At 41.8% G+C, this 26,021-nt stretch overlaps 1 protein-coding gene across 7 annotated transcripts in view; it reads left to right on the top strand.

Annotated features, from left to right (window-relative positions):
* Positions 1 to 26,021, top strand: part of AKAP13 (A-kinase anchoring protein 13) — a 281,375-nt gene that overhangs the window by 178,616 nt on the left and 76,738 nt on the right. For 4 of the 7 annotated variants that reach the window (XM_033919573.1, XM_033919571.1, XM_033919572.1 and 1 more), the window contains 6 exons: positions 6,242 to 6,612; positions 9,135 to 9,188; positions 10,147 to 10,209; positions 12,801 to 12,990; positions 15,351 to 15,459; positions 25,881 to 25,923. In XM_033919573.1, the coding sequence (XP_033775464.1) occupies positions 6,242 to 6,612; positions 9,135 to 9,188; positions 10,147 to 10,209; positions 12,801 to 12,990; positions 15,351 to 15,459; positions 25,881 to 25,923 (830 nt within the window). The remainder of the gene's footprint in view (positions 1 to 6,241; positions 6,613 to 9,134; positions 9,189 to 10,146; positions 10,210 to 12,800; positions 12,991 to 15,350; positions 15,460 to 25,880; positions 25,924 to 26,021) is intronic. The other 3 variants (XM_033919574.1, XM_033919577.1, XM_033919575.1) reach the window with 3 other exon arrangements.

Here is a 26,021-nt window from a genome sequence, read left to right as displayed (position 1 = left end):
CTTAGTCATGTGAATTTATTGGATTATTTTAACTTTAGGGCTTCTAAATTTCCTCTATAAATGGCACTACATTGCATCATCGGAAAAAATTAGGTTTCTATTTTGGGGATGAAATTGTTTTTCCTCCTGATTTTCAGTTCCTGTTGCCATTGTATCTGTGTGTCCTATGTGACTGTTTCACATTAACTAACTTTGCTTCCTTTTGTCTTGGGGGCCTGTTTACTAAAGTGTGGTAAAGGTTTAAATGTACAGTGGTACCTTGGTTTACAAGCATAATTTGTTCCAGAAGCATGCTTTTAAACCAAAACACTCGTATATCAAAGCAACTTTTCCCATAAGAGTTAGTGTAAGCTTGAACAATTCGTTCCACATCCCCAAAAACCTAATTACCATTAGGGACGCCTCCACCGCTGCCTCTGCCACAGACCCATCCACGCGGCTCCTCCAATTCTCCTCCTCTGCTGCTGTTCGCTGCCTCTCACTGCGGGTGGTACTGGCTAAGCATACGCCGCCGCCGCCACAGAGCCTGACTGGACACTGAAAGCTCTGCCGCTCCCGGATGCTGCCCCCCCCCCCCCCCCGGATGCCACTACCCGCTCTGCTGGGACTCTCAGATGCTGGCTCACTCCTGCCGGACGCACCTCGACTCCCATGCTCCACCTGAGGCCACCGGTGCTGCTATCGCCTCTTCCCCCCACTCCCCGACTGGCCCTGTCCTTACCCCTGCACCGCCGGTGATAGAAAGTGCTTGAGTACCTGAATAAATTCATGTAAACCATTCTGAGCTCCCCTGGGAGAATAGTGTAGAAAATTGAATAAAGAAATAGTGTGAACAGTTTCAGCCTCTGATAACCAGAGCTGGTATTGTGACATCATAATGCCTCATTCCACCAATGCCTAACAACCAACCTCATCAGTGATGTCACAATGGCTTAATTGTCCTATACTTGGCTCACTTTTACCACATTTTGATTTCTAGAGTGGCGCAGTGGTTAAAGCTACAGCCTCAACACCCTGGGGTTGTGGGTTCAAACCCATGCTGCTCCTTGTGACCCTGGGCAAGTCACTTAATCCCATTCACGTTGACACTTCATCAGGTCTTCCAGCTGCGCCTTCGTTAATGTGCGCTGCTTTGCATGTTCTTTTTTTTTTTTTTTTTTTTCTTTTTTTAGTTCAATATTTTTTATTGATTTTTTTGAAAAAATATAAGAAACAGTTCAAGTACATGGTATCAAAATATAAAACAAAACATTTAGTATAACAAATATTCAGTTACATTGTGCAATGTAGAATTGAATCGTTTTAAAAGATCTAAAGTACTAGGACTGTTCATGAAAAATTAGTAAAAGTTCTTTCTAACAGCTTTTTGCTTCCCCTTTCCCCCCTCTACTTCCACCTCCTCCTCTCTTCCCCCTACCCCCTAACTTGAATTGACAACTGTCTCCTCTTTGTAACTATCAACTTCTGTTTCCACTATTGCATACTGTCTAGAATCGAAAAGATTCATTATCCACTTTGTACTTTTCCTCTACTATATACCGTCTTGAACTGAAAAGGTATGACAGGATATAAATAAAGCTTTATTATTATTATTATTATCCTGGTCTCCCGTACACTTTAAGGTAATCCTTTTTAAATAAATCTCTGATAATCCCCCCTTAATCTACTAATTTATCTGTCTTTGCCTTTCATAATGCATAAAATAATCATCTTTGGCACCTACAAATAGTAAAATTGATGTTTGTTGTTTGTGGGATGTCATTGTCAGCTGAAAGTACTATTTTACTGTAGCTAAATTGCATTGCCTTGGTTCAAAAAACCTCTCTGTATGTTACATAAAGCATTTAATAGCTAGACAGTTTCCTTCAACAGAAGATAACACTTCAGAGTCCATGAGACCAGAAGAAGCAATACTTGCCATAATTCCTTCTGAGTTGCTTCACATCCTGTTATGAAAATTGGAAGCCGCTTCCATTTTTTCCTGCTTGAAAAATTGGATGGAAAAAAGATGTTTTGCACTGCACCTTGAGATGCAAATTGGAAGGGCTGGGGACCAATATTGCATGGGAAGAGTTATCAGGATATGAGAATTTTGACACATGTTTGTTAAAAACTGAGAGAAGTATTAAATGGCATTATATCTAGTTAAAGATATTCTTATTTTTAATTAAATATTCAACAAAATATCCAATTATCCTGGTACCACTCAATAAAGCAGATTAAAAAATAATGTCATAACTTTAGGGATGCATAATTTAGGGCTAGGAGTTTTAAGATCAACTTTATTATTTTTATTTTAGTTTGTATTGCTTATTTTCGTGTGATGCTGATAATGTAGGGATCCATATTCAAAGCGATATAGTGGGCAGAAAAGGCTTCTGCAAATAGTGCTCAGTGGGCTGGCTGCAGACATTCAACTGAGTGAGGCGTTCCTGGGGTATTTTGAGGGAGGAACTGGGAGTATTCAGTGGCAATAAGAACAGTACCGGGCAGAGCTTTGGATTCTTGCCCAGAAATAGCTAAGAAGAAGAAGAAAAAAAAATTAAATTGAATCAGGTTGGACAGACTGGATGGACTATTCGGGTCTTTATCTGCCGTCATCTACTATGTTAACTATGTAATGTTTGCATAGATAAGCTGGCAGATAGGACTTCAGAAAGAGTCCTAATTATTCAGTCAGGCAACAATTTTGATACACAACTCAACAAATTTTTGCAATTTTTTTGTCAGTTCTGTTCATTACTGGCTGCCCTGACCTCTCTTCCTCAGTGACACTTTCTCTCCCCTCAGAAAAATGTTTAATCCATTTGTACACTGCCGTTTTCTTCATGGCATTATCCCCATAAACTTGAACTAACATGTCCCTGATTTCACTTCCACTCTTGCCAAGCTTAACAATGTTTGTTCGTTGCTCTAATTCAAGCTCTGGCATTCTCGGGACGGCACACAAAAACATGCAACAACCATAATGAATGCCACTCAGCAAGACACTGCCACACGTCGACACGAAAACAGCTGTGACCAAGGCTATGAAACTTTACAGAGCTGTTTTTATAGCTGCCAACGTAAGCGCACGGTGGCAGGTTCATGAACTTAATTGTCAGACCTCATATGGTTAGGTAGTTGATTCCATGGTAAGGGTGCCAAATAAATAAAAAAAAAAAAAAAAAGCCTTTAATCAAGTAGCCTCCCATCCAGTTCTTTTAACTGAGAGAATAAACAATTTTGAAGTGATCTTAAAGTCCTTGTAGGTACATAAGGAATGAGGAGTGATTTCAAATATCCTGGTTGTAAATTATTCAAAGATTTATAAGTTAGCATAAGTGTTTTAAACTGAGTTCTGTAGACTATTGGGAGCCAGTGATATTTCAAAAGAAGATCATATTTACTTTTCAAATTTCAAGTTTATTCGAAATTTGATGAATCGCTTATATATAAAATACTAAGCGATGTACATTAAAATCCAAATTTGAACATACATTAAGATACAAGGTAATAATAATAACAATAAATAAAAAAAAGGGGGTTTGACCTACAGACCAACAAACTCAACTGGATGGAAGGGAAGAGGGATTCAGGTTACAATATTAATCATTTTAAAAAGAGAGAAACATGAATGGAGAAAACATTAGGAGGGTTTTTAAAAAAAAAAAAAAAAAAAAAAAGACTGCTGCACTGCAATTATTCCATATGGGAAGTAAACGCATCTTTAAACAGAAGGGTTTACATATTTGTATCCTAAAAGTTTAATCACTGTATTTTGTTAGGGCATCTTATCTTAAATGAATGAAGAAAAACCAGCATAAACAATATTACAGTAATCAGTTGTGAAAAAAGTCTGTATTAATGTATGTAAATTTTTATTATCAAGAAAATGCCTGATGGCTCGTATTGATCTTGAAGCAATACCATCAAGGCAGTTTTTACATTCAGGTACCCTTTTAAGTATATCCTTATCTGTCCTGGCAGGCTCACAATCAACCCATGGTACCTGGGCCAACAGAGGATTAGGTGACTTGCCGGGGTCACAGGGAGTGACATGGTGACGCAACCCACAACCTCAGGGTGCTAAGGCAGTGGTTCTGATCACTAGGCCACTCCTTCTCCAGTGCTTAAAATGTATTCCTGTTTTGGCAGGGATAGTGGAAGAACAGCCAGCATGTTTACAGATACCAGTGCCACCACTACCAGGGTTCTGGGCTCTTGTCTACCTTGTTCCTCCATTGTCCCGGGTACATAATATGTAAACCACTTTGAGTGTGGTTGTGTAACTACAAAAAGCTGGTCTACAAGTCCCAATCCTTTTCCATTCCATTTCTCGCCTCCTCATTTTCTAAATCTTGGCTTCCATTTTCTCCTCTCCACCAGGATTTCTTTCCACACAGCAGAGAAAGACCAGTCTGGTGTATCCAGTCTGCCCAACAAGATGGGCTAGAGTTGTACCTGCCATACCCAGCCAGAAAAGGCCCCTTTAAGCCCTGCTTAAAAAGTGAAAGACCTTTAGCTTTGCTTATATCATCTTTTAGCTCTCATAGTCCCCATCCGCTTCATTTACAGTTTCTTAGGTCTTTCAAGTTCCCTTTTATTTCTTCCATCTCACTCCCCAGCTCAGTCCATAGTCCTTGTCTAGTGCAACCATTGCCATGAGCGTCCTTGGTCTGGGATGCAGACCATGGCTCCCTCCAGGCCCTCATGCCAGATGCCTGCCGAGTCTGGTCAGTGGATGACAGTACTGAGACTTTCTTCTCAAAGGTAGCCGTGAATACGGCCTTTCTTTCAACTACACAAACCCACTTAAGAAAGAATATAGTGTTGTCAAGAAAAAAAGATTCTTCCTTGATGGTGGGCTTACTCCCATCGTGAATCTCAGTGAAACTTATACAGTGCAAAAATGGGTAAAAATAATTACAGGACGCTGCTAGACAACCCAATGGTCCATCAAGCCCAGTAGCCCGTTCTCGCCAATCTAGGTCCCTAGTACCTGGCCAAAACCCAAGGAGTAGCAACATTCCAGAATCCCAAAGAGTAACAAAAGATTCTAGAACCCCAAAGAATTTCAAGATTCCAGGCAGAATCTCAAGATTCCAGAACCCCAAAGAGTAATAACACTCCATGCTACCAGTCCAGGGCAAGCAGTGGCTTCCCCCATGTCTTTCTCAAAAACAGACCCAGATACTCCAGTACTTATCTTAAATCTGCCATTCTGATTGTCATACAATGCAGGATGTGTCTCTGGGGTTCCCTAGCATTATCCCTTTTTCTATGGTTTTAGGTTCGTTTCAGTCCCTGAGAAAAGGGCAATGAAAGACAGCAAGTTAAAAAAATGGTTAAAGCTATAGGATGTTTGTTTTCATGGGCTGGAGGGAAGGAGTCCCACAGGCAGAACATAATGAAAACCTTCTTCTACTGGATTACCATTAGTATGCAGTCCGTATCCAGCAAAGACCAACATGGGTTCCAGTTATGGTTTAAGGAGCATTGAACCTAAAATTATGAGTCATGCACAGCTGTAATAAAATCTGATCTTTATTTTATACAGTTTAATGCTGAAAAATCTCTACATTTTGAGTTTCTGTTAAACAGAATAAACCAGTAACCCTTTCTTGTAAAGACTGATTGCCGTTTTTGGACACATCATTTTCTTCTTGAGAATTAGGCAGTGTCACTGGTTAATGCAGTCTTTTTGTTTGTTTGTGTAGTAGTTGAAATCCACCCTAGATCATAAGGGTTCATAGACAACCCCGTGAAAGACAAAGGCGCGCGCCGAAGAAAATTACAGTTTTTAGGGGATCCGACGTGGGGTTTTGTTGGGGAGCCCCCCCAGTTTACTTAATAGAGATCGCGCCGGCGTTATGGGGGGCTTGGGGGGTTGTAACTGTCCACATTTTACTGTAAACTTAACTTTTTCCCTAAAAACAGGGAAAAAGTGAAGTTTTCAGTAAAATGTGGGGGGTTACAACCCCCCAAACCCCCCACAACGCGGTGTGATCTCTATTAAGTAAAGTGGGGGGTTCCCCCCCACAACCCCCCCCGTCGGAGCCCTAAAAACAGTAATTTTATGTGGCGCACACCCCCACGCTGCGCTCAATTATCTGGGCGCGCCTTTGTCCCGGCGCGCTTTTGACCTGACACCGATCATAAGGGGTGCTGATAAAATTGAGGTGTTACGGTAAAATATATGCAAAAGTGGTCACTGTCTTTCATTAGCTCATCTTGGTGGGGGGGGGCCTTTATTTTACAGCCCGAGGAGGATCACTCTGCCTGTGACATCACTAGCTCCAGCTCCTCTGCTGATGATATGGTGTCTCTGGAGAGGAACTCGTCCCATGGCAGTGACATCTCCCTTCCCCATGGCCTCAGCCTAAAATGGCACAAGGATAGGCACAGTCTGGACAGCAACAGCAGTGGTGCCATGGCAGCCGCACCGGAGAGACACGAGAGTGGACCGGCTGGCACGGGTGAGATGGAAGGGGAAGAAATGGACAGCATCACAGAAGTACCGGCACATTCCTCCCTTTCACGGAACTCCATGCGGTCACTGTCGCCTTTCAGACGGCACAGCTGGGGACCAGGGAAGAATGCGGGAAATGAGACAGAGATCAACCAGAGGAGGTGGGTGTACTTTTTATTTTCAAGGTTTTATTATTAAAAATTTGATAAAAGACTTGTATAAAAATTTCTAAGTGATTAACAATTTTTAAAAAAATTAACATATCGTTACATTTAGACAACAAATATAGACTACAGACAGACTTGCGAGGGAGGATGGAGGGTAGAATTACAATTTTCAAGAAAAGAGTACAGATGGTTTAAGACATTAGGGTAAATTAAACGCTGCTTAAAATACCATTGAGTTTGAAAGAGGCAGGACAGCGATTGCAGAGATTGGGTCAATCTTGACAGTTTTAAACTTGTTAAGAATCAAAAGCGTCTAAAATCCTACCCAAATCTCTTAACACCTTTTGCGTTGGTACATTTGAAAACACAGATCGTGCAGTTTTACACAACTGAAAAAAAATGAGTTAAATTCTGATGATGATGCGTGACGAATAAAATATGTTTTTTTAAAAAAAAACTTTGTTGACCAAAAATGAAATTCATGTCGGCGTCATAAGTCTTACCCCTCTTCTATGAAACTGCGCTAACGTTTTTTAGCGCACAGAGCCATGCTGAATGGCCCACGCTGCTCCCAACGCTCTTTGAATTCCTATCCCATCTGTTTAATTACTATGTATTGTACATAAATTGTCTGTATAAGCCTAATTTTCTGTATTTCATTGTTGTTATTATTATGTTTGTTGTATTGTAACCTGGTCTGAAGACAAGATATAAAATGAATTAAATATAAAAATATAACACACTATTATATTCAACATAGGAGAAAGCTCTTACATAATACCGTGTTTTCCCGAAAATAAGAAACTGTTTTATATTCATTTTGGGCCCAAAAAAGGCACTAGGTCTTATTTTCTTCATGTACGATGATCATCTCTCACTTCCTCTCCTCCACCCCAATTCTTCCTATTTCCTTTCTCTCCTCCACATGTGCAGTTTCTTTTTATCCCTCCCATCCCTTGTGCAGCAGAACCCTTGCAGCTTCTATCCCTCCCTTCCTCCCATGCCCCTTGTAGCATCTTTCTTTCCCTACTGGCTTCCGCTGTGCCCCTTCCTGCCCCTCCCCCCCTGCCGACCCATTGCTCCCTCCCATCCGAACCGCGAGACAGAAATAAATGTACCTTATAACAAACCGTCAGTGTCGCCAGCAATCTAGACAGGCTGCTTCGAGGCCTGGGCCATTCCTCTGCCGCGTCACTGATGACGTCATTGGCAACGCAGCAGAGGAACGGCCCAGGCCGCAAAGCGGGCCTGTCTAGATTGCTGCCGACGCTGCCGGTTTGTTATAAGGTACATTTATTTCGGTTCAGATGGGAGGGAGAGATGGGGCGGGGGAGGGGGAAGCGCTGCTGCCGGCGACTATGGCTTATTTTCGGGGAAACACGGTAGCCCATATTTTGTATTTAGCTATGTCTATATGGCTTAGGAATTAGCTAGTGGTCTGTTTTATAAGCATGTTTCAAAATCTGTTGGTTGTGTGTTTAGCTGTTGTTGAACCTTCACAATAAAAACTACACAGGGGAAAAAAAAGAAAGTTTATTACTGGTCTATAGTGCTTAAAACTTGTGGGTTGCAGAGGTAGGCAACTCCGGTCCTCGAGGGCCGGAATCCAGTCGGGATTTCAGCATTTCCCCAATGAATATGCATGAGATCTATTTGCATGCACTGCTTTCAATGCATATTCATTGGGGAAATGCTGAAAACCCGACTGGATTCCGGCCCTTGAGGACTGGAGTTTCCCCCACCCGCTGGTCTAGTCCAGGGGTAGGCAATTCCGGTCCTCAAGAGCCGGAGCCAGGTCAGGTTTTCAGGATATCCACAATGAATATGCATGAGATAGATTTGCATCTCAAGGAGGCAGTGCATGCTAATCCATCTCATACATATTCATTGTGGATATCTTGAAAACCTGACCTGGCTTCGGCTCTCGAGGACCAGAATTGCCTACCCCTGGTCTAGTCGTATGTTTTTTTTGTTTGTTTTTGTTTGTTTGGTTTTTTTAGGATAGGTTTAAATAGGAGCTGGGACAACATGGGTAAGTGGCCCTGAGAGATATGCAAACTTTATTAGCTTCACTGTTAAAATTTGGCCGACTGATATTTCACCAAATGTCGGTCAAATGTCTAGTGCAGGGGTAGACAATTCAGGTCCTTGAGAGCCAGGTCAGGTTTTCAGGATATCCTCAATGAATATGTATGAGATGGATTTGCATGCACTGCCTCCTTGAGATGCAAATCTATCTCATGCATATTTATTGTGGATATCCTGAAAACCTGACTAGCTGGAGTGCCTCCAGGACCAAGTTTGGGAACCACTGGCTTCTATAGTAATGGTGGCATTGTAAGAAATATCTGTTATGATGCGTATTGCTATCCCGTCAATGAATAGTTCATCGTCTTTTCTCTGTTCTCATACATTTTACCATTTCTTTACTTTCGCCCTCTGGTAATCATTGTTTCATGTAGTGTTTCCTTTGATCCCATATGATTGGCTGACCGCTTTTCATGATTCATTTTCAGTTCAATGCGCTTTCTGGGGGATGTTGTAAAGAAGCCTCCAATTCATAGACGAAGGTATACTGTTAACAACCTAACCATCTTACATTTGAGTACACACTAACACTTGAATTTGGATTTTAAATTGAATTGCTTGCCTTTCCAAACCCAAGCTCAAGGCAAGTTACAGTCCGGTACAGTAGGCATGTCTAATGCCCTGACAAAATTCAGGACCCCTGAATTAAATCTGTTGGGAAGCTTAGCCAATCTCTTGCGTTCAAACTGGTAGAAACTTGGAACAACCTCCCTGACTCTGTAAGATTGATAGGTCAGCTACAACAATTTCGTAAAACTTTGTGGTTCCCACAATATCTTAATGGTTTACATACTGAAGTGACGAATCGATAGCACTTTCACATTCACTTTCCCAAGTTCGTATTCTTTTCTATAATCTGGTCTTAATTATTTGTGAACCGAGTTGAACTCTGTTAGGAGATGACCCCGTATATAAACGGCAGACTAGACTAAGGTCTCGGCTATTGCTTCAAAACAAAGTTTGAAACTTTATAGTCCAAATTCTGTCGCAAATTAAGACAAAGACTAAACCTAAGATTGCCAAACCCAATTCAACATTGTCGATTGATTTATATTTCTTGTTGCATTATTATTTTTTGGGCGCACTCCCTATTTTGGCTTATATAGTGAGGGTTTCACCCTTTCTATACCTATTACAAATTAAGACAGACATACTGCGCAATTAACTCTTCTTTCCCTCATCTCTAAAATATTTCTGAGTATGCATTTACTAGCTAGTCTAATTCCCTTGAGGCGATGGTCGATAGTACTATCCAATATATTTTTCTATACGATTTCTAACAAAACACGTTATGCTTATTGAAATTTGCTTATGGAAGCAAGGTGATTTTCTAAAGATAACACATTCCTAACTAACCTTTTACCATGTCCATTGTGGTCACCTGTACAATCCATTTAACCTCCATCCTTTTGTCCTCTCTTCTGCTTTCGCTGTTCTCAGTATGAGCTGGTGTCCCTCTGATGCACTGTGCATTCCGACGGGAGGTGAATTTAATTATAGAAGGTATGGTATTATCAAATATAAGCTGTGAAAGTAGCACATTAGGGATACTACAAACACATCATGAAACTTGTGTGTTGTCCATGTACGAGTATGTTTGCTTCTGCTTCAATGTGATAGGCGCGAGCCAGCTTTTGGCGTTTGAGTTGACGTTTGATGTTAAGCTTTTGCAATCACAGCGCCTTGGATGCGAAGGGCAAGCGTGAATGCGCATTTCAGTTTTCAGCATGCAGAAAATTGTAGTATTCTTCAGTTTAAATCTCCTCCCATAACTGCTAAGTTGTAGGAACCCCGAAAAATATAACTACTGAACAAGAGAGAAGACTAAGCCGCTTCATTAGATTAAAAGGTCTTTCATGTGCATTTATGTTCTGTTAAATTTATTTTCTCATGTAAAATTACTTCTCCAAGGACAAGCAAGTATAATATTCTCACAGATGGAGTGATGTCATCCACAGAACCCGGGGGTTCTATGGATGACATAACCCCACCTGTGAAAATACTATACCTGCTTATCCTCGGAGAACACCTGCTACAGGTAAGTAACTTTGCTGTTCAGCTGAATTGTCATTTCTCAGGCAGTATATGGTATGCAAACTTGAAAGCACAATAAAACAGGGGAAGCAATTCCACAAAATCAAACAGGCAAGAGCAAAGTGGAAATGTCCAATCAGATTGGTGCACAAAAAAGTGTCTTTCAACTCATCTGATAAATCCAATGGTCTTTATTAATCCAAATTAGCTCATACAGTTGCTTTGGATGTATGAGCTAATTTGGATTAATAAAGACCATTGGATTTATCAGATGAGTTGTAAGACACTTTTTTTGTGCACCAATCTGATTGGACATTTCCACTTTGCTCTTGCATGCAAACTTGAAAGCCCATATCAAACAGTAATTTATTAAACCTTGAATTTCAAGCAGACTTGCAGTACTCTTAAGCCTTTTAGCTTTTATCTTGATTAAAGTAAACTATGCCTACATAAGGCATAAGACCATCAGAAGTCCTGAGTTGTCTGCAGTGCTGATGGGTAACAACTCAAATAACAGGTTGTCGAAGTATTTCACGTTTGAGAAGAATACTACTGTTTGGTCTTGATGACAGTGAACGCTGCCTTGTAGAACCAAAGCCTTGGCTTTCTGACCCACGTGCAACAGCTTGAGCTTGCAAAGTAATGCATGTGTGGTATCAACTAACAAGAAGATAGAGCGCATTTATGTGCACAGGTATGTGTCTGTTGCAGTGGAGCTAAAGTTCGTCAGTGCTGTGGAAAGAGGCCTGAAAAACACTCCTAGGTGGAAACGTAGCCTGAGTGTTGACTTTGTGTTCTGTTTATCTTCAGGCAAAAGCATGATTTTGTTGGGAATCAACATGTAGGCCGCAAGGTCAGCCTGAAATATCTATAGGAAATATTTGAAACTACTGATACGTTTCAGTTGTACACACACATGAAATAGTTTAGCAACATGACAGCGACTGAAATGTATTTCCCTCGTAGCAATTCTCAAATATTTTAACTTGTAAAATTTGTGTTTTATTTTGAGTTGAACAAGGCAACAGTTGAGTTGGAAGGGAAGTCAACATAAATTAAAAACACCAAGCCAGCCCATGGTATATGGTTCAACAGTTTAGACCAGGGGTGGGCAACGAGGGCCGCAATCTAGTCAGGTTTTCAAGATTTCCCCTATGAATATGCATGAGATCTATTTGCATGCACTGCCCCCATTGTATGCAAATAGATCTCATGCGTATTCATTGGGGAAATCCTGAAAACCCGACTGGATTACGGCCCTCGTTGCTCACCTTTGTTTTAGACAGATCCCTGCAAAGAGAGGAGTTTTGGTCATCCCTTTTACCACTACTTGTATCTTTGTAGATGGTTATTTTGGGTGGGTATTTCAAATGATGGTACCTCATTCTCTTGGGCTAAGAACCTTCCTATTGAGTATGTTCCAATTAAAGTGGAGACTTCTTGTAAACACATCCGTATTAATGCAGAGTGGACCGAATCTCATTCCTGTGTATAGTAATACTAAACATGAGGCAGATAAAGGCCAAATCCATCCAGTCTACCCATCTGCAGCATCTACTATATCCTCCTCTCCTTAAGAGATCCCATGTACCTGTTACTTTTTTTTATATACTAATGTTCAATTGATTTATTTTCATTTTGATGCAGCAGTGAACATTGTAACACATAGATACTATGCGTTAGTGGATATGAACCCCAGATAATTTAACTGCAAATGTGCATTTATTAAGTTCTACCATTAAATAAATTGGATTGACACATTACAGCCATTTTTTTTGGAAATTCTGCCTCGGTGGGATTCCGAAGGATTAAAACAGAGGCGCTGTACATTAAAGAGTAATATTCTTTGTAGTCTCCTTTTCCAAGAGTGCCATGGTAATACACAGATGTTAGTCTGTTGTTAGGGAAACATAAAGAAGAATATTATACTCCTAGGCCTTATCAACTTTCACATGCAACTGTAAAATGTAAGACGGGTCACAGTGAAACGATAAAAATTCCCCACCCCCTTGTTCATCATATTAAATCTTGAAGTGTAATATGTAGAATATTTTACTTAGTTACAGTCTAGAAGGCCTGGTAGGAGATGCTGACGAAAAGAAGTGTTCTTCATCGTTGGAGCCATCATCCCTGAGTTCCACAGAGCTGAGAATACCAGTAGTTGCCAACGATGAGGATGGCTCTTTGATATCCCTCACAGAAGAAGAGCTGGAATCTGTGCGGAGAGATGCCAGAGCTTTCAGCCATCAGGTAAAACCACCAGAGTTTGGGTGAATTCTCTGATTGCGGGGTATGTGAATGGAGCATGGGTTCTCCTTTGTCTGGTTGAGGTGGTTCAGATTAGACGGTTGTTTAGGTGTATTATTTCGTTCATGGTTTTAAATAGAAGACAGTAGAACTTGAATTGTATTCTTGCTTGAATTGGTAGCCAGTGTGAATGGAGATACGCCTCGGTGATGTGGTCATGTTTTTTTCAGAGAGTAGATGAGCCTCAGGGCTGTGTTCTGGATTGTTTGCAAAAATTGTGTGCAAAAAATCAATAAGTGAAAACCGAGACATGAATGTGTAGGATAAAAAGGGAAGAACTGCAATTTAAAATAGAAAAGTGGGGAAGGAATCCACGAAAGGAAGGTTTCAGAAATTCAACCCTGGCGCAAAACTGCCATAAAAATATTTAACCATATGCGCCAGTAAACCAAAAAAAAAAAAAAATTTAAGGAAGTCTGAGATTAGGAACGGAATTCTAAAGTTCTGGCCCCTGTACAGAAAAAGTAGAATCAGGTATAGTGGCCAAAACAAGTCTCTTAAGAGCTCCTTTTACAAAGGTGCGCTAGCGTTTTTAGCGCATGCACCGGATTAGCGCGCGCTACCCGAAAAACTACCGCCTGCTCAAGAGGAGGCGGTAGCGGCTAGCGCACGCGGAATTTTAGCGCGCGCTATTCCGCGTGTTAAGGCCCTAACGCACCTTTGTAAAAGGAGCCCTAAATGTGGGAACTATTAAACTATTTTGGTTAATAGATCTTAGAGTTTGTGGTGTATATGGGGTCAAGTATTTACTGAGATATAAAGGAAGATCAACGGAATGAATTTTGAAAACCTTGCAAATACTTATGTGCATTTCATAAATGCCATTATTTTACTCGCACATGCATGCAAATGGTTAGCACCTGTGTTAGAGAATTGCCTGCTTAGAGCAGTGTATCACAGACTCTGTGCCGCAGCACGCTAGTGTGCCTCCTGAAATTTTGGGTGTGTTTTGAGATGCTGGAGAGGAGGAGAGACACCAGCCGACTTCCTACGGGACATGCCTCTCGCAGTGAGAGGCACATCCCGTAGGCAATCCGCCAGCGCCTCTCCTTCCCGCCGTGCGTCTTCCCTGCCAGCATCCCTCACTGGCGGCTCAGGGCCCGTCTGGAAGGCCTTCACGCATGTGCGTGACGTCGTCGTGTCGACAACGGCGCACATCCGGAAGCCTCGAGCCAGAGCCAGTACATTTAGTGAGTCGCAGTTCGACAAAGTTTGCAGGACACTAGCCTAGAGTATAAAAATGAGAGAGACGTACCTGATGGAAGTTGAAATAATTTCTGGTCCGATTCTTCTGTAGGTTTGCAAGCTCCACCCCCCCCCCCAAAAAAAAAAATAAGAAAGAGAAAAGTTTCTGCTGTATATAATGCTGCATTAAAGTGATAGGGTTAATGTGATTTGTAATAGAGAATGATACAGCGACAAAATTCATCACCGTTCCCGTCCCCGCGGATAACCGCGGGATACCATCTTCATGTCATTCTTTAAGGAGAGAGGGAAGAATCAGAGTATGAATGGCCACAACCACTGACCCGCAAGCTTTGCTTTGAAGAATGCTGAGATTGAGCAGCAACATTCCAGAGCAGATACTGTGATGTCATAATGCCTCATTCCACCAGTGCCTAAGAGCCAATCACATCAGTGATGTCACAATGGCTTCATTATCCTTGGCTCACATAAGAATCAGAGTATGAATGGCCACAACCACTGACCCTCAAGCTTTGCTTTGAAGAATGCTGGTGTAGAAGGACCGAGGTTGAAACAGACACTACAGAATGACAGTCTCTGGTATCCAGAGCAGATCTTGTGATGTCATAATGCCTCATTCCACCAGTGCCTAAGAGCCAATCACATCAGTGATGTCACAATGGCTTCATTATCCTTGGCTCATATAAGAATCAAAGTATGAATGGCCACAACCACTGACCCGCAAGCTTTGCTTTGAAGAATGCTGAGATTGAGCAGCAACATTCCAGAGCAGATATTGTGATGTCATAATGCCTCATTCCACCAGTGCCTAAGAGCCAATCACATCAGTGATGTCACAATGGCTTCATTATTCTTGGCTCCCATAAGAATCAGAGTATGAATGGCCACAACCACTGACCCGCAAGCTTTGCTTTGAAGAATGCTGGTGTAGAAGGACTGAGGTTGAAATAGACACTAGAAAATGACATGGGATTATTTCCCGTGGTTATCCGCGGGGACGGGAACGGTGATGAATTTTGTCACCGTGTCATTCTCTAATTTGTAATCCACTGTTTCCTTAACGGCCCTGTCTGTCGTCTCATACCTTGCTTATACAGGCTCACCAGACATCGCATCCACGAGGATTAAGTTATTCCACCTCAGCTCTTTGTTCTCCACTTACGAAATCCATGTCGCTGATGGCAATAAGCCAGCCGGGCTTGGAGAGTGAGTATTCCAGGTTTTCATTTCCATCTCCTATGCTGCAACTTTAATTCAATGGCCCCATTTTAAAATTGCTGATGGCAAGGTCACTGCTGAGCCACTGCTTCCTTCCTAGCCCGAATATGTTTCTCGATTGTCCCTTTCTCACAGGTGTTAATATCTCAAATTTATTAAGCTGGAATTAATGCTTCCATCGCACAGTACCTGCACGCGTAGTTATTACGGCAATTGAAATTTAAATATTAATCGGCAGCCCTTAGGTCTTCTGTTGTCCCGTGAAAGTTCGTTCATTAGCTTTCAATTTATTTTTGAATAAAGTAGATGTCTATTGCCATTTCAGTAGGTCACCTGTCTAGAGCTCTGCAGTTCAATTTTACACAGGGCTTTTTAACATGCATAAGAACAGACCTCACATCAGGTTTATGCCAAACAAATTAACGTTGCTTCCTCTTAACTGAAGTGTTAAGATTACGACACTCTTTTCTGAACTCCATTCTGTAAAATTTCCTGGTTTTGTTTTGTTTTTTTTTTCATCTTTCTCCTTTTCCTTTCCCTCCGCTCGTCTCACCTGCAATCTTCTGCCACTGACTCTCTTGGTTTCTCCCTTTATTTTATAATGTATCCGTTAATTGTTTTTGCCTCTTGTGTTTTTAACAAATCCCTACACATCTTCCCTATTTTATATTTTAAAACAATTCGTATGGAAACCGCTTAGGCTCCTTTAGCGGTATATCAAATATAATAAAACTTGAAACTTAAGCAGTTAATTTGAGAATGAGTGTGCGAACTGTTGTTGCATAACCACACTAACTTTTCAGGTGGTGGCTTGAATCGTAGTGCATGTTATTGCCCGCATTAACTGCGTAGCATGGAAATGGGCATGGAGTGTGCCTTGAACATGACACGCAGTAATCTACCACTTGTTAAGGTAGCAATAAGGACATGCACAAGCAAAAACATTTCAGTTCATTTCAGAGTTTTTCCTGAAATTTTCTCAATATTCAGCTGTGTTTTTAGTTTGTTTCACATCATTATTTTAATTTAAAAAAAATTCTATAAATGTTAGAACTTTTCTACACAAGTTTATTGCACTCGCATAGATTTGTAAGTTTGTATGTAGACAGTCGATTCTGCTTGCACTTTTTTAGGGTGCCCAGACAAACCAAATGCATGCTAATGAATGTACATTCCTACATAGCAGATAATGTAGATTAGAGAATGACATAGGGACAAATTTTTCCCCGTCTGTCCCAGCAAGTTCTTTTCCTGCCCCTGCCCCATTCCTGCAAGCTCCTTCCTCATCTGCACAAGCCTCAAACACTTTCAAATCCTAAGTAGCAACATTCTAGAGCTCAGATTGTGATGTCATAATGCCTCATTCCACCAATGCCTAAGCTCCTTCCTCATCTGCACAAGCCTCAAACACTTTCAAATCCTAAGTAGCAACATTCTAGAGCTCAGATTGTGATGTCATAATGCCTCATTCCACCAATGCCTAAGCTCCATCCTCACCTGCACAAGCCTCAAACACTTGAAAATCCTAAGTAGCAACATTCTAGAGCTCTGATTGTGATGTCATAATGCCTCATTCCACCAATGCCTAAGCCCCGTCCTCATCTGCACAAGCCTCAAACACTTGAAAATCCTAAGTAGCAACATTCTAGAGCTCAGATTGTGATGTCATAATGCCTCATTCTACCAATGCCTAAGCCCCGTCCTCATCTGCACATATTGTGCATTCTGTACATGAATCGTCATCTATTTCTGGTGCCCTCCCGAGCATGACTTGCCTCTACGCGCTGTACCGCCTTTTAGTACTTTGTGGATCTCCTTAAACCTTTGTGTCTTGAGCTTTCCTACCCCAAATTTAAATCTGGGCTAAAGAGTCGTCTGTTTGCCTCAATCTTCAGGGATTGACCTGACGTTCTACCATACTTCAGTTTATTCTCCCCAGGTTTAACATCTGCCCTCTGATCTCTGAATTAAGACGACCGATTCTGTTTTTAAAATCCCTTTTTTTTTTTTACCACTTGGTTTCTACTCTGTTGCTATTGTTATGTCGCAGTTTGTAGCTTCCTTTCTATTTTTCCAATTTATTGCCTGTAAACCGCTTTGCTACGATTTGTGAAAGGCAGTATATAAAAATGAATAAACCAATAAGCCACTTGATGAGACAATAAACAGAGCTGTTGCACTGCATCTTTTAGCATTGCTTCAGTTCTCTTTACCGCTTTCCAGACTTCTATTAAAGAGACTTGGAAAACGTCAATAGTTTGTATTCCTCATCACTTTGGCCTGCTCCGCAACCTTTGCATTTCTGGATCATACACATTTCCAGTAGTACATAGTTAGCAGATGGGCATATGCACATGGGCAGAGCATAAAGTTATATTCATAACTTATCTTATAGAATGCTTTGTGCACACACATCTCTGGAGCACACAAACTCATAATTGTGTGTAAATGCTTGCACCTATACAGTACTCCCCCCCCTCCAAATTTGCGGGGGGTTACATTCCAGGACATCTGCGAATTAAAAAAAACCCCACGATAATTGGATGCGGTTTGGGGAGAGGGCTGCAGCGCGTGCCGATGCGGGCAATGGCGCTTGCGGCTTCGACCCTGGCCGAGATCGCTGGTCCGGCAAAGCGGATCGGGGGGACCGGAAGATGTGCACGGCGATGCTCCGGGTCGCAGATGGAGGATATTTTTGCGGAGGTAAAAGAAAAACTACGAAAGACGGGGGGGCACGAACACTGAACTGCAACTTTGCGGGGGAGTATTGTATACCTGGTTACACTAAAGGCATATAGATTCCTACTTTCCATTATAGAATATGCACTAGTCAGTCATATCCTATGCAATATAAACAAAGTTGATGGAGCTTTGCCCTATATAAATACCATTTTTAAAGTTCTATATTTTTCTCCTCACCTGCAGACCCCTTTAAAAGTTAATTTCGAGGCAGCTGTGGTTTCCCAGATAAGATCCTTAGCAACAAAAAGAGCAACAGCCCAAAATACCAGCAGACATAACACATCCCAGTCTGTGTTTCAAAGCATCCTCTACACTTCCTTACTGCACTTCATATTTAAAACAAAACAATTTTCTTGGCACCGTTCTCAGTTGCTAACCAACCCTATAAATAACAGCCACAGAAAACAGACTTGCACCGACTGCCAGAATTCATGGCAACTTTGTCTTCCTGTCCATGGGAAAGTTTGCGCTGGACTTGCCTAGGGAATAGCTCATTCGCTGCCATCATCCCAAGTTTAATTTAAAGGGTAACAGTTTCTGGATAATACCCTCACGGAGTTGGTGGTGGAGAGTTCACCAGGGATGAAAAATGATAGCTCATAAATATTTTCACACATTAGTTAACTCCTCCGGACTTTTTCTGTCCCACAGTAGAGAAGTAAGACAAAATTATTTTCCCTTAAGCTGAAACGGAAGCAGTCCAGCTTGAACAATAAAAATGACTAGGAAAATTGATTAGTTATCTTCTTTCCATTTAATATTTAAAACCTCTGTTTTTCATGGTAACCTTATTTGGGTCACTATTCAGCAGGCAGCTATGAGCGTCTTTGTAACTGCCGGCCACTGCTGGCTAAGTTAGACCTAGGTCGTGTCCAGACATCAGCATTGTATATCCATCTTAGTGGCCACGTCCAGAGGTTCTGCTGGAACGGCCATGCCCGCACATCGAACTGAGCAAAGTTAGGACTGCTATTTAAAGTGGTTCTATCTGCCCAATTAGCTATGTGGGCACCAGCAATTGTGCCCAACTCTGCCCTTGAACCATCATAGTGCTGCCTGTGTGGCTAAATGCTGCCGAATATTCCCTCCCGAGGTGCTCAGTGCAATTTTAATCAGGCAGACCCTTGTCCTTCCCAAGTTAAATCACTTTGACTGTCAAGCCCATTATTTTTAAAGCAAACATGTATAGAAAGATGGGGCAACAGGGAGAGAGTAGATATAGCGCTACAGAAATTTTTGAAACGAGAATCTTACGGAAAGTCAGTTAAAAATTGAGTAAATGCTGTATATACAGTCCTCCTTTAATAAAGAATATCTTAGTGGAAGCTTTAAGCTGCTTGAATACTATGCACCTACATACAGAACTGGCATAGATGGGAAGTAATATGGTTAAACATGTTGAGTTCTGTGCAGTAGTCTATCATGGAAAAGTAACTGAAGCTTCGGTTGTAGTCCATGCAAAGCAAAGCATTCTCTTGAAATTATCCAAACAGAATATTTTAAAAAAAGAGCCTTCTAGGCATGCTACTGTGTCTCCCCAGACATCGGCTTTCTCCACTCACAGAAAGCCTCGTCACTAAGATGACCATTCTCCTTCCATCCAGATAGGTGAACCTCGACATCAAGGTCCCCACACCTCACTAACCAGTACAGCAGACTGCTTCCAGGCCAATGATTCTCTCAGTACCGGTACTAACTCTCCAGGAGATCTGGGCTATTCTCAGACGAGAGCTCTCAGGGCCACTGCAATTGCAGTCTTCACTGCCATTAAAAGGCTTCCATACTTGCCTCAGCCCAGCCCAAGGATACACTGGAGCATTGATCGAGGATGAGGTCATGCACCCCCTACTCGACGTCAAGCATTGGAGTCTGCACCAACCCACTCGTGCGTCATCATCGATGAAGGAGTTATCTCCTGCCTTGGAGCATTGACCTGCTCTTCAGCGCTCCTCAACGCACGGTCGACCCTCTGTGCTCATTCCCCGATTCCCCGGGTAGGAAATATTTGAGGAGTCTGATATTTCCAATCACTCAGATAAGGACTTCCCAGAGTACTCAGCAGAAGAATCTTGCGGTATAATCTGATCTTTCCTCTCCTCCTCAACAACACACATCTCTACCACAAAGTACGTCTTGCACTGGCTTTATAAGGCAGATGGAACAGGCTATCCTCATCAAGATGGAAATAGAGGAGGAACCTTGAATCACCACCAAATGAACGCACTAAAGCACCTTTACACGAGGTTATAAAATAAACTTTATTTAAAAACTGGGAGACCACCCTATCACTCCAAGTAGCTTCTAGAAAGACAATGTGTGGAATTCAAATACGTTCAGGATTTGACAGAGCTTTAGCTTCGACACTGTTCATTTAGTTGTGCAATCTGCTCTCAATCGTTCATACGGTTCATGATCTTGGGACTTTTTTTAGGCAGGCACATTTCCAGTCATCTACGCTGCTTAACAGAATTAGGAGCTGCCAATCTGATCTGTCCATTTACTTCAAATTTAAACTAAAGCAATAGTCGGAATTTGAACAGTTCCTCCCTCCAGACAATGTAAAACAATTTCAACAGTTATCTAAGAGCTTATTTACTACTAGGGCAGTGGTCTCAAACTCAAACCCTCTGCAGGGCCACATTTGGGATTTGTAGGTACTTGGAGGGCCTCAGAAAAAAATAGTTAATGTCTTATTACAGAAATGACAATTTTGCATGAGGTAAAACTCTTTATAGTTGATAAATCTTTCCTTTCGGCTAAATCTTAATAATAATATTGTCATTTATAGCTAAAGAGACATTTGATCAAGAAACTGTTTTATTTTACTTTTGTGATTATGATAAATATACAGAGAGCCTCAAAATAGTACCTGGCGGGCCGCAAGTTTGAGACCACTGTACTAGGGGCTCCTTTTACGAAGGTGCATTAGGACCTTAACGCGCGCTAAAATGCTGCACACGCTAGCCACTGACGCCTCCTCTTAATCAGGCAGTAGTTTTTCAGCTAGTGCGCGCTACAGCACACGCTAATCCGGTGCGTGCGCTAAAAACGCTAGCGCAGTTTTGTAAAAGGAGCCCTAGATAGTTCATGGATAGAACAGTTTTTCCATGCCTTAGATGTTTCTTCCAGAATGTTTGCGGTGGCCATTGCAGGAGCAGCGTTTGACCTACGTTTTGATCTGGAAACTTCTGTTCAAGAAACCTTTGCAATGTGCCTTGTAAGGGAGACAACCTATTTGAAGAAAAAAAAAATTGAAGAAGCTGCAGATAAGCATATATGCATGATCCTGGCAGCTAGGGAGTCCCACATGCCTGCTTATCCTTGGAGATGTGCTCTGAGGACAAGCAGGTTGCTTGAAAGAAAATTACGGCGTACTAAGAAAGCTGGAGAATGTAAAGGGTACCTTTCTCTCGATGAAGCTCTTCAAAAAAAATTAAAAAGTGAGTCTAATGAATGTTGGCACTGTCATCTCGAAGCTGTGATTTTAGATCATTTATTATTCCATTGTCCATTCATTATGAATTTTTGGAAATCAATTTGGGACCAAATTAACTGTTTATTAGATAACCCAGTGGCATTATCATATGATACTGTGCTGTTTGGTATGGCAATGAGAGCAAAAAGTCAGATATCTACAAATAAGAACAAATTATTACTTATAATGACTGGGGTGGCCATTCAACAAATTACATCTAATTGGAAAAATTGGAATAGATTAAATTATAATTTTTGGTGGAACTCCTTATGTCATATTTATAAAATGGAGAGACTTATTGCAATACAACAGGGTTGTTTCAGGAAATTTCAAGACATTTGGGAGCCATTAACAAAGTATTGTAATGATTAGAAAAATCTTGTTTCCCTTAAATTTACAAGTTCAATTATGGGGTGGGAGGGAGGGTATTTTTATTGTTACATGTTGTATAAGTATTGATTATATGATAGATAAGGGTGGGGAGGGGGGAGATAAGAGAATATTATATGTATCATTGTTGATTATTAAGTGGTATATTTATGGTTATTTGTATGGATATGTTATCACACTTATTATAAGTTTAAAAATGAAGAAAGATTTAAAAAAAAAAAGTGAAACAGGGACGCTCCGTTGAGCAAGGTCCTAGCTTGGACATTGCAATACAGCTTCCAAGCTAAGTACCAACTTTTGTGGCTTTAATATTAATATTTATTGAACAAAGTTATCAAAAATTTGAAATAACAGCGGAAATAGAGAATTTTACATATACAAAATAAGAAAAATTAAAAATAGAACGTTTTATATCAAATGAATTATAATAAAATAAGGGTTTTTGACTAGTGATAGCTCACCATTGGCTAGTCAAGTTCCAATTGCAGATGAGCTGCGAGCCCTTGAAGTCTTTTCCCTTTGTGAAAAAAGAAAAAATATATATAAAAAATTAAAAAAATCAATAATAATAAAAAAATTAATGATAGATTTCACACACACTTACTATTTTAGAAGAAATAGGAAAGTGACCAAGTTTCAACAGGTTCATAGTCATATTCTATGCAAGAATGGCAAAGATCACTTTCATAGCCCAAAATAGGACAGGGCATTTTGTGAGTCATTTTACACAAAACTTGCTAAAATTAAAGCTACTGTTATACTCGTGTAACAATCTAGTCCTTTAAGATCAATTAGGATTTATCACAGGCAGACAAGCAGACAATAATGCCAGACAGTTACTAAATCTTTTTTTGGACAGAGCAGAGCCACATTCAATGCTCTTGGCTACTGATGCAAAAAAAAAAAAAAAAAAAGCCTTTGACAAGGTACACTGAGATTTTGTTTCAAATCACTCCAAAAAAATGGATATAGTGAGAAATGTCCTTAAATGGGTACAAGTGATGTAGATTTTGCTGGAAGACTGTGTAAGAATAAATGCTTACTCAAGAAGAGGAATATACCCAGTTGCTCACTTCTCTTACTTCTGACTGCCCATATTATTGGACCTCTGGTAGAGAGAGAGGAAAAAATGCTGGCATTGAGGAAATTGCTACTACTATTTTGTCACTTTTATAGCGCTGAAAGATGTACATTTTGGCATTTAATAGACGGTCCCTGCTCGGAAGAGCTTACAATCTAACTCGGACAGACAGACATGACATGAAGGGTTGGGGAGGTGAGAGGAGTTAGGTTAAAAGCAGTCTCAAAGAGGCGGGCTTATAACTTAGACTTGAACACTGCCAGAGACTGAGCCCGCCATAGAGATTTGGGAAGTTTATTCCAGGCATACGGTGCTGCAAGATAGGGGCAGAGTCTGGAGTTGACAGAGGAGGAGAAGGGCACAGATAGGAGGGACTTACCGGTTGAACAGAGCTCGTGGGGGAAAACATAGGGGGAGGTGGGTGAAAAGAGGTAGTGAAGGGCAGCTGAGTGAAAGCAATTTGTAGGTCGGTAAAAGGAGTTTAAGTTGTATTTAGAAATGGATGGGAAGCCAATGAAGTGACTAGGCGAGGGGTAACGTGAGTAGAGCGGCTTTCACAGAATATGAGTCGTGCAGCTGAATTCTGGATAGATTGATTGGGAGAAAGACCTGAGCGGAAGGCTTGAGAGTAACGATTTGCAGTGATACACTTGAAAGCAGCCCGAGATAAATTGATTAACTGGCACAGTAATAGTAATAATAATAACTTTATTCTTCTATACCGCCACAATCTTGCGACTTCTAGGCGGTTTACAATCAAGAGAGCTGGACATTCAGCGAAACACAATATGCAGATATACATATGAAATACAGATAGCATAGACTTTAAGAAAGTAAGAATATAGAAATACAATTTGCTTAGCAAGAGTATAAGATGTACATTTTGGTAGGTAATGTCCGAAAGGACCTGTTTGGAATAAGCCGTATGTTTAGAAAATAACAACGAAAAATAACGATAATATAAAGATAATAGCTTATATGAATCACAGTTCCGTGTGATTCAGGTGGACTAAGGAGGGGGGGAGGATAAAGGTAGGGGGTGGTGGGAAGAGGTAATGGGGGGTAAAGGTAGGGGTAGAAGGTGGTCTTGGCATTGGCAGTTTATTGATAGTCTCATGTCCATGGTTTTCAAAACCTACTGTAGAGTATTTCATGCTGTGCAGAACAAGTCTGAAGTCTTTTCTTTTTAAGGAAAATAATCCAAAACGTATCTTGTTACCTCTTAGTTTACTATCCAAGGAACAGATAATGCAGTAAGGGAAAATTCCTCTGTAGCCACACAATTAGACTCAGGCCCTGATTCCCCAAAAGTGCGTCCCGATTTTAGGCAGCTGTAGACGTCCTACAGCTGTCTAATCAGCCAATCGGGATGCACCTTTTTTTAAAAAAAATGCTCCCCAGGCAGGCCGCCCGGGAGAGGTGTCCTATACTAAACGCCGATTCTGTAACCGGCGTCTTTAGAGAATTGGGTTAAATTAGACGCGGCCGCTATACTTATGGCAGCAAGGGATCTCCCTGCTGCAATATGTATAGCGGCCGCGGTTGTTGCGGCCGCCTGTCCCATCACCGACAAGAGAATGCCTAACTCCTCCTGTCGGAACCCCAGACCCCCCTCCCCCCCAAACTCGTAATCGCCGACAGGAGGATGCCCAACTCCTCCTGTCGGAACCCCGGAACCCCCTCCCCCCCAAACTCGTAATCGCCGACAGGAGGATGCCCAACTCCTCCTGCCGGAAAGCCCAACGACCCCCCGCCCCAACTAATCTCCCTCCCCCAACTAACCTTTCAATGTTGGTCAGCTGGACGGGTCTTGCTGCCGTCCAGCCGACGGGTCTGCCTCGTGGAAATGAGACGGCACGCCCCTTCCCGACCCATCACCGCTAAATCTAAGGCCTGATTGGCCCAGGCTAGGCACCTTGGCCAATCAGGCCTTAGGATTAGTGGGGATGGGCGGACCCGCTATGCCTAAGGCCTGATTGGTCCAGGCTTCTACAGCCTGGGCCAATCAGGCCTTAGATTTAGCGGGGATGGGCCGGGAAGGGGCGTGCCGTCTCATTTCCACGAGGGGAGGGGGGTTCCGGGGTTCCGACAGGAGGAGTTGGGCATCCTCCTGTCGGCGATTACGAGTTTGGGGGGGGAGGGGGTTCGGGGTTCCGACATGAGGAGTTAGGCATCCTCCTGTCGGTGATGGGACAGGCGGCCGCGGCCGCTATACTTTATTGCAGCAGGGAGATCCCTTGCCGCGATCAGTATAGCGGCCGCGTCTACTTACAATGTAGACCAGCATTTTGCTGGCCTACATTTTAAGCGTCTCTTCCTCTACTAGGGAGACGCGTAGGGCCGCCTAAGTTCGCCTAAGGCCTGTAGGCGAGCTTAGGCATCTTGCGGGTCTCCCTAGGCTCCCGGAGGCGCCTTCAGGCCTGCCTGGGGAGCATTTTTTTTAAAAAAACGTGCATCCCGATTGGCTGATTAGACAGCTGTAGGACGTCTACAGCTGCCTAAAATCGGGACGCACTTTTGGAGAATCAGGGCCTCAGTGTTTTTTTGGTAAAGATACAAATTCATGGAAATTGAAGGTGCGACACTTTTTTTCTTTTTGCGAGATTTACTAATAGAGCAGCACAATATTCCCTTCAGTCTCATCCATATTTTAGAGTTGTATGGCATGTATAGATCATTAATTCCAGACTCCATAAACTTTTTTTTTTTTTTCCCTTCCAGATAACCGATGCTTCACTGGAACCACTAGCACATTGGCCCAAAGGTAGTGTATGCACGTCTGACGTCTTTGTTTTTCTTCCAGTTCTAAAAATGCCTTTAGAGAAGCCTTTTCCCTCCGTATTCGCTGTGATAGGGGATTAA

Source organism: Geotrypetes seraphini, chromosome 14 (assembly GCF_902459505.1).
Source record: "Geotrypetes seraphini chromosome 14, aGeoSer1.1, whole genome shotgun sequence".
Classification (NCBI taxonomy): Eukaryota; Metazoa; Chordata; class Amphibia; order Gymnophiona; family Dermophiidae; genus Geotrypetes; species Geotrypetes seraphini.
This window is presented reverse-complemented; position numbering and strand designations above follow the sequence as displayed.